Source organism: Buteo buteo, chromosome 17 (assembly GCF_964188355.1).
Source record: "Buteo buteo chromosome 17, bButBut1.hap1.1, whole genome shotgun sequence".
Taxonomy (NCBI): domain Eukaryota; kingdom Metazoa; phylum Chordata; class Aves; order Accipitriformes; family Accipitridae; genus Buteo; species Buteo buteo.
This window is the reverse complement of record NC_134187.1, coordinates 28642746-28658707: the sequence shown is the minus strand read 5'-3', so window position 1 is coordinate 28658707 and position 15962 is coordinate 28642746. Positions and strand designations below refer to the sequence as shown.

The following is a 15962-nucleotide window of genomic DNA, read 5'->3' as shown; positions in this document are numbered from 1 at the left end:
CCTTAAGAGCCGCGGGCAGCTCCACCTTAAAGCGGGGGGGGGGGGGGGGGCGTGTGCTTGCGGGGGGGCGGCCTCCCCCCCCCCCCAACACCCGGTACCGGGGCTGCAGTGGCGACAGCAGCGCGGTCACTGGAGCAGGGGGCAGCAGGAGCGCTGCGGAGCATCCCCCCCCCCCCCCGGCGCCGCCCTCCCTCCCGCATCCTGCATCCCTGGGTACCACTCGGCAGCCCTGGGCAGCATCCTGCATCTTTGAGCAGCATCCTGCATCCCTGGGTACCACTCGGCATCCCTGGGTACCAGCCGGCATCCCTGGGCAACATCCTGCATCCTCGAGCAGCATCCTGCATCCCTGGGTACCAGCCGGCATCCCTGGGTACCAGCCGGCATCCCTGGGCAGCATCCTGCATCCTTGGGTACCACCCAGCATCCCTGGGTACCACCCAGCATCCCCGGGTAACATCCTGCATCCCTGGGTACCGCTCGACCCTTAGGTTGTAAGCAGCATCCCTGGGTACCACCCGTATCGCCGGGTGACATCCCACACCCTTGGGGACCAGCAGCACCCTTGGGCCCCCCCTACTCCGGCTTCCCTCACCCCCCCAAACTCTTCTCGACGCTCCCACCCCACCGGGTGCCCCCCCCCCCCGCCCACCGCCATGGCCGAGCCCAGCACCGAGTGCAGCATCAAGGTCCTGTGCCGGTTCCGGCCCCTCAACCCGGCGGAGATTCTTCGGGGGGACAAATTCCTGCCCGTCTTCCAGGGGGACGACAGCGTGGTGGTGGGGGTGAGTGCGGGGGGGGGGGGGGGGGCACAAGGATACCCCCCACCCCCCCCCAGCCTTGGGGAGGGGGAGGGGAGCAAGGATGGGGGCATAGCTGGAGGAGCGAGGGGGGGGAATTGTCAGGTTGAGGGGGTAACAGACCTGGGGGGGGTAACAGAGGTTGTTTGGGGGGGGGGGATCGCCCTGGGTGTGGTCGGTGCCCAAATGGCCCCAGCCCCCCCCCCGGGGCGTTTCCCCTGCCCCCCTCTCCCCCCGCATGCCCCTCCCTTGCCCCCCCCCCCCCTTCCTTTTCTAAGGTTCCCGGCACTCCCAGTTTCCTCCAGTCTGGCCCAGTGCCGGGCGGGGGGGTGGGGTGGGGTGTGTTTACAATGAGCGGAGACGCCCTGACCTCCGGGGGGGGCACGATCGGGCCCTGAGGACAGCACCGGGGCGGGGGGGGGGGGGGGGGTTTGCCGCATATCCTGCCCCCCTCCCCCCCCGCTGCGGCCCAGCCCTTTGTTAAGTGGTGAAGCCGGGGGGGGGGGGCTCAGGGACCGCAGCCAAGAACCCCAATATAACGCCCCCCCTAACGCCCCCCCCTTCCTTGCACGGGGCCGTTTATTGGGGGGGGGGGCTCCAGCCGGGCCTGGGCACCCCGGTCCTGAGGTGGGGGGGTCCCAGGGAAAGGTGGGGGATCCTTGGGGTGGGGGTGGGGGTAGCGGGGTCCCCCCCGGGGGTGCAGTGGGGCTGAGGGGTGCGTGGGGGTGGGGGCTGTGCCGGCTCCGTGGGTGGTGGTGTGTCGCTGTGCGGTTGTGCCGGCGCAATGCGGGGTGTTGCGTGGGATGGTTGTGCGGGGTGGGGGGAGTGGGGGGGCGGGGGTGAGCGGCGGGGGCTGCGTGGGGTGCTTGTGCGTGGGGGGGGGGGGTCGTGGGGGGGGGGTGTTCGTGACCATCAGTGGGCAGGGTGGGGCGGTTGTCCCTGCGCCGTGCTGCGGCGATTGCGGGGGCCCGGGGAGGGGAGGGGGGACGGACTGGTGTCGCCGGTTGTCCCCGTGTCCGTGTGTCCCCGTGTCCGTGTGTCCCCGCGTCCGTGTGTCCCCGCGGTGGCTGCGGCGGTTCAGCACCGGGGCCTGGACAGCTCCCGGCCGGGGGGGGAGGGCGGGAGTGGGAGGGGGAGAACGGAGTGGAGGGGTGTACGGGGGGGGCGGGGGTGTATGGGGGTGTATGGGGGTCTATGGGGGGGCTGGGGGTCTATGGGGGTCTGTGGGGGCCTATGGGGGTGGAGGGGGGGCTGGGGATGTATGGGGGTTGGAGGTGTATGGGAGTCTAGGGGGGGCTGGGGGGGTCTATGGGGGGGCTGAGGGGTCTATGGGGGTGTATGAGGATCTATGGGGGTGTATGGAAGTCTACAGGAGGGCTGAGGGGTCTATGGGGGTCTATGGGGGGCTGCGGGGTCTATGGGGGCCTGTGGGGGTCTACGGGGTTGGAGGGGGTCAGAGGGGTCTATGGGGGTCTATGAGGATCCAGGGGGGGTCTATGGAGGTCTGTAGGAGGGCTGCAGGGTCGATGGGGGTCTATGGGGGTGGAGGGGGGGCTTGGGATGTATGGAGGTTGGAGGTGTATGGGAGTCTATGGGGGGCTGGCGGGGTCTATGGGGGTCTGTGGGGGGCTGAGGGGTCTATGGAGGTCTATGAGGATCTATGGGGGGGTCTGTGGAGGTCTACGGGAGGGCTGAGGGCTCTATGGGGTTCTATGGGGGGCTGTGGGGTCTATGGGGGCCTATGGGGTTCTATGGGGGGCTGGCGGTCTATTGGGCTGCCAGAGATGGGGACAAATGGGGGTGTATGGGGCTGTATGCTGTGGTTGGAGATCTATGGGGGTCTATGGGTGGTATATATAGATCTATGGGTGTGTATAGGGGGGCTGGGAGTCTATGGGGGTCTATGGGGGGGCTGAAGGGTCTATGGGGGTCTATGGAGGTCTATGAGACCTGGTTTATGGGGGTGTATGGAGGGGCTGAGGGATTTATGGGGGTGTATAGGGCTGTATGGGGACACTCTGGGTCTATGAGTATGTATAGGGAGCTGAGGAGTCTATGGGGGTGTATGGGGGGATTGGGGGTTTATGGGGTCCTATGGGGGCCTGTAGAAGGGCTGAGGGATCTATGGGGGTGTATAGAGCTATATGGCAAGACTGTGGGTCTATGAGTATGTATGGGGAGCTGAGTGGTCTGTGGGGAGTATATGGGGGTGTGTGTGGGGGTCAGGGGGATATAGGGATCTATAGGGAGGTTATGGGGGAGTCTATGGAGTTCTGGGGGTCTGTGAGGGTGTATGGAGAGTGTATGGGGGCTGGGGGTCTAGGAGGGTGTATGGGGTCTGAGGGTATGTGGGGGTATATGGAGAGTGTGAAGTCTGTGGGGGTGTAGGGAGAGTGTATATGGGGGTCTGGGGTAGATGTGGATATTGGGGGGGTCTGGTGGGTGTACGGGGTCTGGAGTACATGGGAGTGTATAGGGCATATATGGGGTTCTGGGGGTATGGGGGGTATGAGGGGATTGGGGCTGTGTGAGAGGCCCCCTGCAACTTCCCACCTCCCTCACTGGGATTTGCTAGAACTTACTGGTCCCCCCGCAAGGGGAGCCCTGAGGCTGGCACAGCCCCCAGCACCTTGTGGGGGTCCCTTCTGGCCACTGAACCCCATGTCCTTCCCCCCCCCAGGGCAAACCCTATGTCTTTGACCGTGTCTTCCCCCCCAACACCACCCAGGAGCAGGTCTACCATGCCTGTGCCATGCAGATCGTCAAGGGTGAGGGCTGGGGCCTTGGGGGGGGGCCCTGGGGGGCCTCTGGGGGGGTCCTAGCTGGAGAACCCTCCTCTGGGGACACCCAGATCCATGGGGACATTGGAGGGTGCTGGGAGGTGACAGGGGCAGGTTGGGGGGTGACACTGGCAGGGGGAGATGCACAGGGGGTCCCTGGGGGTGTCCGGCAGGTCTTGGGGTCTCTGCAGGACTTTGGGGGTGTCACTGCAATCTCCAGGGGTTCTGGGGGTATCTGTGAAGTCCTTCAGAGTGTCTCAGGGGTCCTTGTGCATCGCTGGGGGTCTTGGAGGTGAGCTCAGGTGCCTAGGGGGGATCAGGGAGTCCTTGAGGATCTCAGGGGAGTCCCTTGGGGTTTGGGGGGGGATGTCTATGAGGTCCCTGAGGGTCCTGGGATTCCTTGGGGGTTCCTGGGAGTCCTGGAGGGGCTTCTGCCCACCCTCACCCCTCCCCACAGATGTGCTGGCTGGGTACAACGGCACCATCTTCGCCTACGGGCAGACGTCATCGGGCAAGACCCACACCATGGAGGTGAGGGGGCCGGGGGAACTTTGGGTGGGGGGCAATACCCCCTGGGGTCTGGCACCCCCCTGGGTGTTCACCCCCCACTCCTAAATCCCCTGCCACCCCCAGGGCAAGCTGCACGATCCCCAGCAGATGGGCATCATCCCACGCATCGCCCAGGACATCTTCAACCACATCTACGCCATGGATGAGAACCTTGAGTTCCACATCAAGGTGGGGACTGGGAGGGAGTGGGAGGGACTGGGAGCACTGGGAGGACTGGGAGGTCGGGTCCCGACCCCCCCGCCCCCAACACCCCCAATTCCCTCCTACTAGGTTTCTTACTTTGAAATTTATCTGGACAAGATCCGGGACCTGCTGGACAGTGAGTCGGGGGGGGCACTGGGAGATACTGGGTGGGTATTGGGATGCACTGGGGGCACTGAGAAGCTTGGAGGCACTGGGGAGCACTGGGAGTCAGTGGAAGGGTATGAAGGAGCACTGGGAACTCCTAGGGCGTGTTGGGGGGGTCACCCCCCCCAGCCCCTCACCCCGTGTCCCCCCCACCAGTGACCAAGACCAACCTGTCGGTGCACGAAGACAAGAACCGGGTTCCCTACGTCAAGGTGAGGAGTGGCTCAGAGGGTGCCTTGGGTGGGGGACCCCAAGGGGCACCCCCAGAGGGGGGGCTGGGGCCTCACCCCCCCCACCCTGCACCCCCAGGGCTGCACCGAGCGCTTCGTCTCCAGCCCTGAGGAGATTCTGGATGTGATCGATGAGGGGAAATCCAACCGGCATGTGGCTGTCACTAGTGAGTGCCCTGGGGACATGGGGGGGGGCAGGTGATGGTGGTGGGGGGCAGAGTGAGGTGGGGGGGTCACTGCTATGCAGGGTACTGTGGGGTGTCTGGGGTGCTGGGGAGTTCTGGGGTACCATGGGGGTCCCTGCGGTGCTGGAGGGGTCATTGAGGCAACATAGGGGTCCCTGGGATACTGGGGGGGGGGGATCTGGGGCACCGTGGGGGTCCCTGGGGCACCGTGAAGGTCCCTAGGGCATCACGGGGGTCCCTGCAGCCTCATGGGGTCCTTGGAGCATTGTGGGCTCCCTGGGGTACTGTAGGGTGCCTAGGGTGCTGTAGAGGTCATTGGGCCACCATGGGGGTCCCAAGGGCATTGGGGGGGTCCCTGGGATGCTGTAGGGTCCCTGGGGTGCTGTAGGAGTCATTCGGGTGCCATGGGGATCCCTGGAGTATTGTGGGGGTCCCTGGGGTACTGTAGAGGTCATTGGGGTCCCTGGAACATCATGGGGTCTCTGGGTATTTTGGAGTCCCTGCGGCATTTTGGGGTCCCTGGGGTTCTGTAGGGTCCCTGGGGTGCTGTAGAGGTCACAGAGCTCCCACGGAGTTCCTGGGGAATCCTGGGGGCCCTGGAGTGCAGTGGGGGACTCCTGGGGGCACTGTGGGGTCTCTGGGGCATTGTGGGGTGCTGCAGGGGTCCCATGGGGGTGCGGGGGTCCCCGGGAGCTGGAGGCATGGGTGTGCAGCTTCTCCCCATGCCCACAGACATGAACGAGCACAGCTCCCGCAGCCACAGCATCTTCCTCATCAACATCAAGCAGGAGAACGTGGAGACGGAGCAGAAGCTCAGCGGGAAGCTCTACCTGGTCGACCTGGCCGGGAGCGAGAAGGTCAGGGGGTCCCCAGCACTGAGGGACCCTGGGGGGCTTGGGCTGGGAGGGTTCTGGGGTGGGGGGTCATCTTATGGGGCCCTGGGCTTGGGTGTGTGGGATTGGGGGGTCTCTGGGGGAACTTAGGTGGAGGATGTCCCCAAGGGGGATATTGGGAGGGTGGGGGTCTGTAGGCTGTGGGACATTGGGGTTAGGGCTCTTCAGGCTGGGGTGGGGGTCTTTGGATGAAGGCCCTCTGGATTGGGGATCTCTGGGGGTCTACTGGCTGGTGGCATCCTTGGGTTTGGGGGTCTTGGGGGGGTTCCTGGGCTGGGGGTGTCACTGGGGTGGAGGTCCCTGGGGTAGGGGTGGCTCCATGGGGGTCTCTGAGCTGCCTGGCCCCACAGGTCAGCAAGACGGGGGCTGAGGGGGCCGTGCTGGATGAAGCCAAGAACATCAACAAGTCGCTGTCGGCGCTGGGCAACGTCATCTCGGCCCTGGCCGAGGGCACGGTGAGAGCCCGCGTGTTCCCCCTGCCAGCCCCCCCACCTCTGCTCTGCCCCGTGGACCCTGGAGCTTGGGGGGGGACCATGCTGAGCTCCTGCGCCCCCCCCCGCAGAAGGCCTACGTGCCCTACCGGGACAGCAAGATGACACGGATCCTGCAGGACTCGCTGGGGGGGAACTGCCGCACCACCATGTTCATCTGCTGCTCCCCCTCCAGCTACAACGACGCCGAAACCAAGTCCACCCTCATGTTTGGGCAGAGGTAGGGGAGGGGCTGGGGGGGTATCAGGGTGCCCCTGCACCCCTCTGCACCCCTCTGCACCTCAGCTGCACCCCAACTTCACCCCATGCACCCATTGCACCCCAACAGCACCCCATGCACCCCAATTGCACCCTATGCACCCATTGCACCCCAACAGCACCCGTGGCACCCCAACTGCACCCCATGCACCCGTTGTGTCCCAACTGCATCTCAACTGCACCCCACGTACCTGTTGCACCCAAACTGCACTTTAACAACACCCATTGCACCCCAACTTCACCCCATGCACCCATTGCACCCCAAGAGCACCCCACGCAGCCCAATTGCACCCTATGCACCCATTGCACCCCAACAGCACCCATGGCACCCCAACTTCACCCCATGCACCCGTTGCACCCCAAGAGCACCCCACGCACCCCAACTGCACCCTATGCACCCTTTGCACCCCAACTGCACCCCATGTATCCACTGGCAAACTGGCTGCACCCCGACAGCACCCATTGCACCTCAACAGCACCCCATGCTCCTGTTGTACCCCAACTGCACCCCGTGGGCTCATTGCACCCTGACTTCACCCCACGCACCCCTTGCACCTCAAGAGCACCCCAAGCACCCATTGCACCCCAACTGCACCCCAACTGCATCCCCCGCACCCCCTGAGGGGGGAAAGGAGGCTGCATTGGGGGTCCCCAGACCTGGGAGGGGATTGGGGGCAAGGTGGACCCTGACATGGGTGGGCACCCTCAGGGGGGTCCCTGGGGGAGGCTGCCTGGAAAGGGGGAGCAGGAGGGGTCCCGGTTGAGCGATGTCCCCCCGTCCCCATGCAGGGCCAAGACTATCAAGAACACGGCTTCGGTGAACCTGGAGCTGACGGCCGAGCAGTGGAAGAAGAAGTACGAGAAGGAGAAGGAGAAGAACAAGGCGCTGAAGGAGACCATCGGGAAGCTGGAGGCCGAGCTGAGCCGCTGGCGGAGCGGTAAGGGGGGACCCTGGCGTCTGGCAGGGGACCCCATCCACCCCTTCCCAGCACTAGATGGGGAAACTGAGGCCGTGTCCCCAGGTGAGGCCGTGCCGGAGACGGAGCAGCTGAGCGGGGCCGAGGCGGAGGCCGGGACAGGCGAGGGCATGGGTGAGGGCACAGGGACAGGACCCTCCGACGAGACCCCCCTCAATGACAACAGCTCCTCCATCGTCATCCACATCTCTGACGAGGAGCGCCGCAAGTACGAGGAGGAGATCCGCAAGCTCTACAAGCAGCTGGATGACAAGGTGGGGACCCCTCCCCAGACCCCTCCCTGGGTTCTCTGGGACCCCCAAAGACCCCTCTAGACCTGCCAGGGACCCCCAGGACCCCTGAGACTCCCCAGGACCCTTGGGAACCTCCTAGGCCCCCTAGCATCCCCCAGGACCCTCAGCATCCCAGGATGCCCAGGATCTCCTGGCAGCCTACAGGACCCCCCCGAGACCCCCCCTCCGCCCCCAGCCCCTTGGGGCTGGCTGGTGCGGACCTTCCTGTCCTCCCTCCAGGATGATGAGATCAACCAGCAGAGCCAAATCATGGAGAAGCTCAAGCAACAGATGCTGGACCAGGAGGAGGTGAGCCCCCCCTGCCCCCAGCCCCCATGGCCCCCCATCTCCATCTGACTGACCCTGGAACCCCCTGGTGGGACCCTGGAATGATCCCCCTGGGCCCCCACCCAGACCGCCTGGGACCTACTTGGATCCCCACCCTGATCACTTGGACACCTCCACCCTGAGTACTTGGACCCCCCGCTGTGACCCCTGGGACCCTCATCCTGACCCCCTGGCTTCCCCTGGGACCCCCGCTATGACCCCCAGGACACCTCTGGGAGCCCCACCCTGACTCCCTGGATGCTTTCACCCCGAACCCCTGGGACCCCTCCACCTGACCCCACCAGGACCCCTCTGGGACCTCCTGGGACTCATCTAGGACCCCCACCCTGACTCCCTGGACCCCTCCACCCTGAGTCCCTGGGACCCCCCAACCTGATCCTGCTGGAACCGCTCTGGGACCCCTCCCCAGGACCCCCCTGGTCCCCTCCACCCTGACCCCTGGGACCCCTCTGGGACCCCTCACCCTGACCCTCTGGACCCCTCTGGACCCCCCCAGGTGCTGGCAGCGGCACGGGGGGGCGGGGAGGCGGCGCGGCGGGAGCTGGCGGCACTGCGTGCCGAGCATGGGGCGGCCCGTGCCGAGGTGGCCGAGGTGCTGGCGGCACTGGAGGAGCTGGCGCGCAGCTACGACCGCAAGGCGCAGGAGGCCGAGGACACCGGCCGACACAACCGCCGGCTGGCCGACGAGCTGGCTCGCACTGAGGTGACCCCCCAGGGACCCCCACCTGGGACCCCTGGCAGGCACCTAACGGGGATTCCTGACAGGACCCTACTGGGAACCCCCATGGGCACCCAACTGGGATCCCTACCGAGATCCCCGCCCCGGGAACCCCAAAGTGTCTCCTCAACTGGGAACCCCACTAGGACCCTACTGGGAATCCCCATGGGCACCCAACTGGGATCCCTACTGAGTTCCCTCCCCAGGAATCCCAAAGTGTCTCCTCAACTGGGAACCCCACTAGGACCCTACTGGGAACCCTTATGGGCACCTAACTGGGATCCCTACTGAGATCCCTCCCCAGGAACCCCAAAGTGGCTTCTCAACTGGGAACCCCACGAGGACCCTACTGGGAATCCCCATGGGCACCCAACTGGGATCCCTACCGAGATCCCTGCCCTGGGAACCCCACAGTGGCTCCTCAACTGGGAACCCCACTAGGACCCTACTGGGAACCCTTATGGGCACCCAACTGGGATCCCTACTGAGATCCCCCCCCAGGAATCCCAAAGTGGCTTCTCAACTGGGAACCCCACTGGGAAACCTGATGGTGACCTGCAGTGTCCCACTGGGACCCCACTGGGAACCTTGTCTGGCAAATGGGACGCAGACTAGGAAACCATTGGGACCCCCATCAGCACCCTAACTGGGCCCCCCAGAGCCAGGGCCCCTCCAAACTGGGACCCCCACATCAGGACCACACTGGGACCCCCAGCCTCTGAACCAGCAACCCCCAGAGCCCAGACCCCCAGGTCCAAACTGGGACTCCCAGATACAAACTGGGATGCTTTGGGCCAGGGATCCCCTGAAAAAGAAGCTTCAGACCTGGGAGCCCCCTAAACCCCAAACCAGACCCCAAAGAAGGGGACCCCAAACAAGAACCCCACCCCCCCAAACCAGACTCCAAAGAGGGACCCCCCCACCCCAAACTCACCCCAAAGATGGGACCCCACCCACCCCTCAAACCAGATCCCGAAGAGGAGACCCCCTGTCTCAAAACCAGACCCCAAAGAGGGGACCCCCCCCCATAAAATCAGACCCCCAAAGAGGGGATGCCCCCCAAACCAGACCCCAAAGAGAGACACCCCCAAACCAGATCCCAAACTGGGAAACTCTCTCCTTAAACTGGGATGCCAGACTGGGGGAACAAGAGGACCGCTCTGTGGGTGGAGTGGGTGAGATCCTGGGATGCTGGGGGGGGGTACTGGGGGATGTCAGGGTGGGGGGTGCTGGTGCGCTGGGGGTGCCAGGGAGGGGGGGGGATACTGGGGCGAGGTGTGCCAGGGGTGCCAGGGGTGGGGGATCCCAGGTGGGGTGCTGGGGCTGCCAGGGGTGCTGGGGGGGGTGCTGGGTGTACTAGGTGTGCCAGGGTGGGGGGTACTGGGGGGGGGGTGGGTGCCAGGCCGTGCCGTGCCCACAGGCGACGACGCTGTCGCTGGAGACGGAGCTGCAGCGGGTGCGGGAGCTGGGGGGGCAGCAGCGCAAGCGGGCGGCCGAGGTGCTCAACGGGCTGATGAAGGACCTGAGCGAGTTCAGCCTCATCGTGGGCAACGGCGAGATCAAGCTGGTGAGGAGCGGGGGGCACCCCTGGCAGGCTGCGCCCATGGGTGGGATGTGCCTGTGCCGTGCTGCGCCATGCCAGGCTGCACCCGTGGGGGTGTCGTGCCGTGCCCGTGCCGTGCCACGCCACGCCATACCCGTGTGCGCGACATGTTCGTGCCGTGCTGTGCCCGTGCCATGGCATGCTGTAGCCGTGTGTGTGATGTGCCCGTCACATGCCGTGCCCGTGCCATACCCATGGCATGCCAAACCCATGTATGCGCCGTGCCCGTGCCGTGCCATGCTGTAGCCACGTGCCTGATGCGCCTGTGACATGCTGTGCCCGTGCCGTGTACCCATGCCGTGCCATATCCATGTGTGTGCTGTGCCTGTGCCGTGCCATACCATGCCCTGTGTGTGCCGTACCCACGCTGTGCCGTGCCTGTGCTGTGCTGACCCACGTGCCGTGCCGCACCCATGCCATGCTATATCCATGTGTGGTATGTGCCCATACCACGCCGTGCCGTGCTATACCCACACCACGCCATACTCCGCTGTGCCATGCCATGCCCCTGCCCATGCCATGCCATACCCATGTGTGTGCCATACTCATGCCGTGCCGTACCCATGCCATATCATACTACGCCATGCTGACCCGTGTGCCGTGCCATACCCCTGCATGTGCTGCGTCCATGCCGTGCCGTACCCATGTGTGGTACGTGCCCATGCCATGCCATGCCACGCTGACCCGTGTTCCGTGCCCGTGCCCAGCCGGTGGAGGTGAGCGGGGCCATCGAGGAGGAGTTCACCGTCGCCCGGCTCTACATCAGCAAGATCAAGTCGGAGGTGAAGTCGGTGGTGAAGCGGTGCCGGCAGTTGGAGAACCTGCAGGTGGAGTGCCACCGCAAGATGGAGGTGACCGGGCGCGAGCTCTCCTCCTGCCAGCTCCTCATCTCCCAGGTGGGCTGGGGACAGGGATGACAGGGGACCTCCTGGGAGCAATGCCACCGCCGTGGGGACCCTGGGGGTTGGTGGCCCCAGGGTTCTGTGACCCGGGGGTTTGGTGGCCCCAGGGCTGGGTGACCTCAGATTTTGGTGGACCCAGGATTTGGTGACCTCAGGGTTTGGTGGCTGCAAGGTTTGGTGACCCAAGGGTTTGGTGGCCAAAGGATTTGGTGACCCCAGGTCTTGGTGGCACTGGGATTTGGTGACCCTAGGGTTGGATGTTCCCAGGGTTTGGTGGCCCAAGGGTTTGGTGACCCTGGGGGTTGGTGGCCCAAGGGTTTGGTGACCCTGGGGGTTGGTGGCCCCGGGACTTGGTGGCCCAAGAGTTTGGTGAGCCTGGGGTTTGGTGGCCCTGAGCTTTGGTGGACCCAAGGCTGGGTGACCGCAGATTTTGGTGGACCCAGGGTTTGGTGATCTCGGGATTTGCCGGCTCCAGGGTTTGGTGGCTGCAAGGTTTGGTGACCCAAGGGTTTGGTGGCCAAAGGATTTGGTGACCCCAGGTCTTGGTGGCACTGGGATTTAGTGACCCCAGGGTTTGGTGCCCTGAGGGTTCAGTGTCCCCAGGGTTGGGTGTTCCCAGGGCTTGGTGGCCCAAGTGTTTGGTGGCCAAAGGATTTGGTGACCCCAGGGCTTGGTGACCCAAGGGTTCAATGTCCCCAGGCTTGTGTGTTCTCAGAGTTTGGTGGCCCAAGGGTTTGGTGGCCCTGGGACTTGGTGACCCTGGGGTTTGGTGGCCCTGGGGTCTGCTGGCCACAGGGTTTGGTGATCCCGGGGTTTGGTGACCCCAGAGTTTGGTGTTCCCCAGGTTTGTCGACCCTGGGGTTTGGTGACCCTGTGATTCAGTGACGGGGTGGCCCTGGGGGGGGTGGGGGGGTGGTAGCCACGTGCCCCCAGCCGTGGGGGGGGGGGGTGTCAGTGGCTGAGACTGGTCCCCGCAGCACGAGGCGAAGATCCGCTCGCTGACGGAGTACACGCAGACGGTGGAGCTGAAGAAGCGGCACCTGGAAGAGTCGTACGATGCGCTGAGCGAGGAGCTGGCCCGGCTGCAGGCCCAGGGTGAGGGGGGGCTGGGGGGGGGACGATGACACAGGGGGACTGGGGGGGGGTCTCCCCGGTTTGTCGCCCTCAACGTGAGCTCCGGCTTGCAGAGACGGCGCAGGGGGTGGTCCGGAAGGAGCGGGAGCAGGATGAGACCCAGGACACCGATGAGGTCAAGGTAAGAGGGTGCTGGGGGGGCAAGGTGATGCGAGGAGGGGCAGGGCACCCCTGGGGGTCGCCCAGGGTCCCTGAAGGGTGTAGGGGGCCCGGGGCGGGGGGGTTGCAGTTGGGGGTCTTTATGGCATGTGGGGTGTCCTAGAGATGGGGTGGGGGTCCCTGGGGTGCTGGGCGATGCTGGGGGTCCTGGGCTGGGCATCCACAGGGTGCTGGGGTGGTTGGGATGTGTTGGGGGTCCCTGGGAGGTGCTGGAGGATGCTGGGGGTCCCCAGGAGGTGTTGGGGTCCCAGGGGTGTTGGGGGTCCCTGGGGACATGTTGGGGTCCCAGGGGTGCTGGGGGTCCCTGAGAGGTGTGGGAGTCCCAGGGGTGCTGGGGGTCCCTGGGGAGGCATTGGGGTCCCAAGGGCGCTGGGGTTCCCTGGGAGATGTTGGATTCCAGGGGTGCTGGGGGTCCCTGGGGAGGTGTTGGGGTGCTGGGGGTCCCCGGGAAGAGTTGGGGGCCGGGGGTACGGGGGTCCCCGTGCCCGGGCTGAGGACGGCGGGTGCAGAAGGCGCTGGAGCTGCAGCTGGAGAGCCAGCGGGAAGCCCAGCACAAGCAGCTGGCGCGGCTGCGGGACGAGGTCAACGAGAGGCAGAAAACCATCGACGAGCTGCGGGAGTGAGTGGTCCCGGCCCCCTCCCCGTCCTCGTCCCCAACCCCATTGCCGTCCTTGTCCCCAAATTTGACCTTGACTCCGATCTCATCCCTGCCTCCAACCCCATCGGTGACCCCGTCCCTGTCCCCGAGCCTGAAACCGTTCTCGTCCCTGACCCTGACCTCAGCCTTGACCCTGACCCTGTCCCCGACCCTGTCCCCACCCCAAATCCTGACTCTGTCCCCAACCCTGTCCCCATCCCCAATCCTGACCCTGTCCCCAACCCCGACCCCATCCTTGACCCCCAACCCTGACCCCATCGTCTCCCCAACCCTGACCTTGACCCTGTCCCTGTCCCCAACCCCGTCCCCATCCCCAACCCTGACCCTGTCCCCAACCCCAACCCCATCCTTGACACCCAACCCTGACCCCATCATCTCCCCAACCCTGATCTTGACCCTGTCCCTGTCCCCAACCCCATCCCTGTCCCCAACCCCGTCCCCATCCCCAATCCTGACCCTGTCCCCAACCCCGACCCCATCCTTGACCCCCAACCCTGACCCCATCGTCTCCCCAACCCCGACCTTGACCCTGTCCCTGACCCCGGATGACCCCAGCCCCCATCCCTGTCCCCATCCCCGGCTGGATTGGGGTGGGGGGGGGAGCAGAGACTGTCCACCCCATGGGTCTGTCCGTCCATCTGTCCCCATGACTGTCCGTCCGTCCGTCCCGCAGCCTGAACCAGAAGCTGGAGCTGGAGCTGGAGAAGCTGCGTGCGGAGCACGAGGCGCTGCGGAGCGAGGAGCGGGCCAAGGCCGCCCGGCTGCAGGAGCTCACGTGAGACCCCCCCCCCTTATCCCCCCACCCCAGGGGTCCCCCGGACCCCCCCCCCCCCGACACCCCTGGGACCCCTCAGAGCCACAACATCCACCTCCATGCCTGGGAGTCCTGGTGTCCCCCCCCCAGGATGTCCCCCTTGACACCTCCGGGATCCCCCCTCCCATCTCTCCTGGGACCCCCCCCAACATCACTGGGACCCCACCCCACAGGGACACCCCCAGGACCCTGTACTACCTCCAGGAGCCCTGGGACCCCCAACACCCCCAGGAGCCTTGGGGACCTCCCCATCACCCCTGGACCCCCCCCATCACCCCTGCCCCACCCCCCCCCACCCCTGGGACCCCCAACATCACCGGGACACCACCCTCACACCCAGGGGGACACCCCCCAGGACCCCCTCATCACCCTGGGACCCCTGACATCACCCCTGGGACCCCCCCCCCCCAGGACCCTGCACTACTTCCAGGAGCTCTGGGACCCCCAACAACCCCAGGAGACTTGGGGACCCCCCCTATCACCCCTGGACCCGTCCCATCACCCCTGGGACCCCACCAAAACCCCTGGGACCCCCAACATCACCGGGACACCACCCTCACACCCAGGGGGACACCCCCCAGGACCCCCTCATCACCCTGGGACCCCTGACATCACCCCTGGAACCCCCCCCCCCCCGAGGACACCCCCCCAGGACCCTGCACCTGCTCCAGAAGCCCTGGGACCCCCAATACCCCCAGGACCCTTGGGGACCCCCCCCAGGACCCTCAACATCACCAGGACCCCCCCACTCCATGGGGACACCCCTTAAGACCCTGCACTACCTTGGGGTCCCCCCAGCCCCCCCCAAAAGACCCCTGAGGCCCCTCCAAGCCCCCAGGAGCCCTCAGCACCCCCCCCCCCCAGCATCCTTGTGCCTCCCCTGAGACCCCCCCCAATCTCCCCTCCATCCTTGGAGTGACCCCCCCCCCCAACCTTGGGGTGACCCCCCCCACCCCTGGGGTGACCCCCACCCCCCAAATCTCCCCCCAGATTTCTCTACGAGCGCCACGAGCAATCCAAGCAGGACCTCAAGGGTCTGGAGGAGACCGTGGTAAGTGGGGGGGGGGGGCGTCTGGGGGGGTTTGGGGGGGTTTGGGGGTCACCGTGCACCCCCTCAACCCTGCCCCCCCCCCCCCCCCCAGGCCCGTGAACTCCAGACCCTCCACAACTTGCGCAAGCTGTTTGTTCAAGACGTCACGACTCGAGTCAAGAAAGTGAGGGGGGGGCGAAATGGGGGGGGGGGGGCAAAAGGCGGGGGGCAAAAGGGGGGGTAAAAATGGGGGGGGTGAAAATAGAGAGGGTAAGGGGAGAGAGTGGGGTCAGAGCTGGGAGGGGAAGGGGGGGCTGTAAGGGGAGGGAGGGGGGTCTTGGCCTGGGGGGGGGTCCAAGCGTTGGTTGGGGGTCCCGGCTTAGGTGTGGGGGGGTCCCAGCATGGGCATCGTGGGGGGGCCCTGGCTTAGGTTGGGGGGGGTCTCAGACCAGCATCATGGGGGGGGTGGCAGCCCGGGTTGGGGTGCCAGGCCATGTTGGAGGTGCCAACCTGGGTTGGGGGGGTCTGATCCTGGGTTGGGGGGGGGTCTGATCCCTGTTTGGGGGGGGGCTGCGAGCCTATGTTGGGGGTGCCAACCCAGGTTGGGGGGGTCTGATCCCTGTTTGAGGGGGGTGCCAGCCTATGTTGGGGGTGCCAGCCCAGATTTGGGGGGTCTGATTCCTGTTTGGGGGGAGTGCCAGCCCACTCTGGGGGTGCCAACCTGGATTGGGGGGGGTCTGATCCCTGTTTTGGGGGGGGATGCCAGCCCAGGGTGGGGGAACCAGCCTAGTT

At 65.8% G+C, this 15962-nt stretch overlaps 1 protein-coding gene across 1 annotated transcript in view; it reads left to right on the top strand.

Moving 5' to 3' along the window:
• Window positions 1–656: 656 nt before the first annotated feature.
• Window positions 657–15962, top strand: part of KIF5A (kinesin family member 5A) — a 17973-nt gene continuing 2667 nt past the window's right edge. Inside the window, exons 1-22 of the mRNA XM_075049865.1 lie at window positions 657–785; window positions 3481–3568; window positions 4038–4111; window positions 4214–4318; window positions 4421–4469; window positions 4655–4710; window positions 4808–4895; window positions 5646–5770; window positions 6157–6261; window positions 6369–6517; window positions 7345–7493; window positions 7578–7786; window positions 8045–8113; window positions 8649–8855; window positions 10291–10437; window positions 11181–11369; window positions 12353–12470; window positions 12563–12630; window positions 13178–13287; window positions 14000–14101; window positions 15131–15191; window positions 15283–15354. Coding sequence (XP_074905966.1) covers window positions 657–785; window positions 3481–3568; window positions 4038–4111; window positions 4214–4318; window positions 4421–4469; window positions 4655–4710; window positions 4808–4895; window positions 5646–5770; window positions 6157–6261; window positions 6369–6517; window positions 7345–7493; window positions 7578–7786; window positions 8045–8113; window positions 8649–8855; window positions 10291–10437; window positions 11181–11369; window positions 12353–12470; window positions 12563–12630; window positions 13178–13287; window positions 14000–14101; window positions 15131–15191; window positions 15283–15354 — 2469 coding nt within the window. The remainder of the gene's footprint in view (window positions 786–3480; window positions 3569–4037; window positions 4112–4213; window positions 4319–4420; window positions 4470–4654; window positions 4711–4807; window positions 4896–5645; window positions 5771–6156; window positions 6262–6368; window positions 6518–7344; window positions 7494–7577; window positions 7787–8044; window positions 8114–8648; window positions 8856–10290; window positions 10438–11180; window positions 11370–12352; window positions 12471–12562; window positions 12631–13177; window positions 13288–13999; window positions 14102–15130; window positions 15192–15282; window positions 15355–15962) is intronic.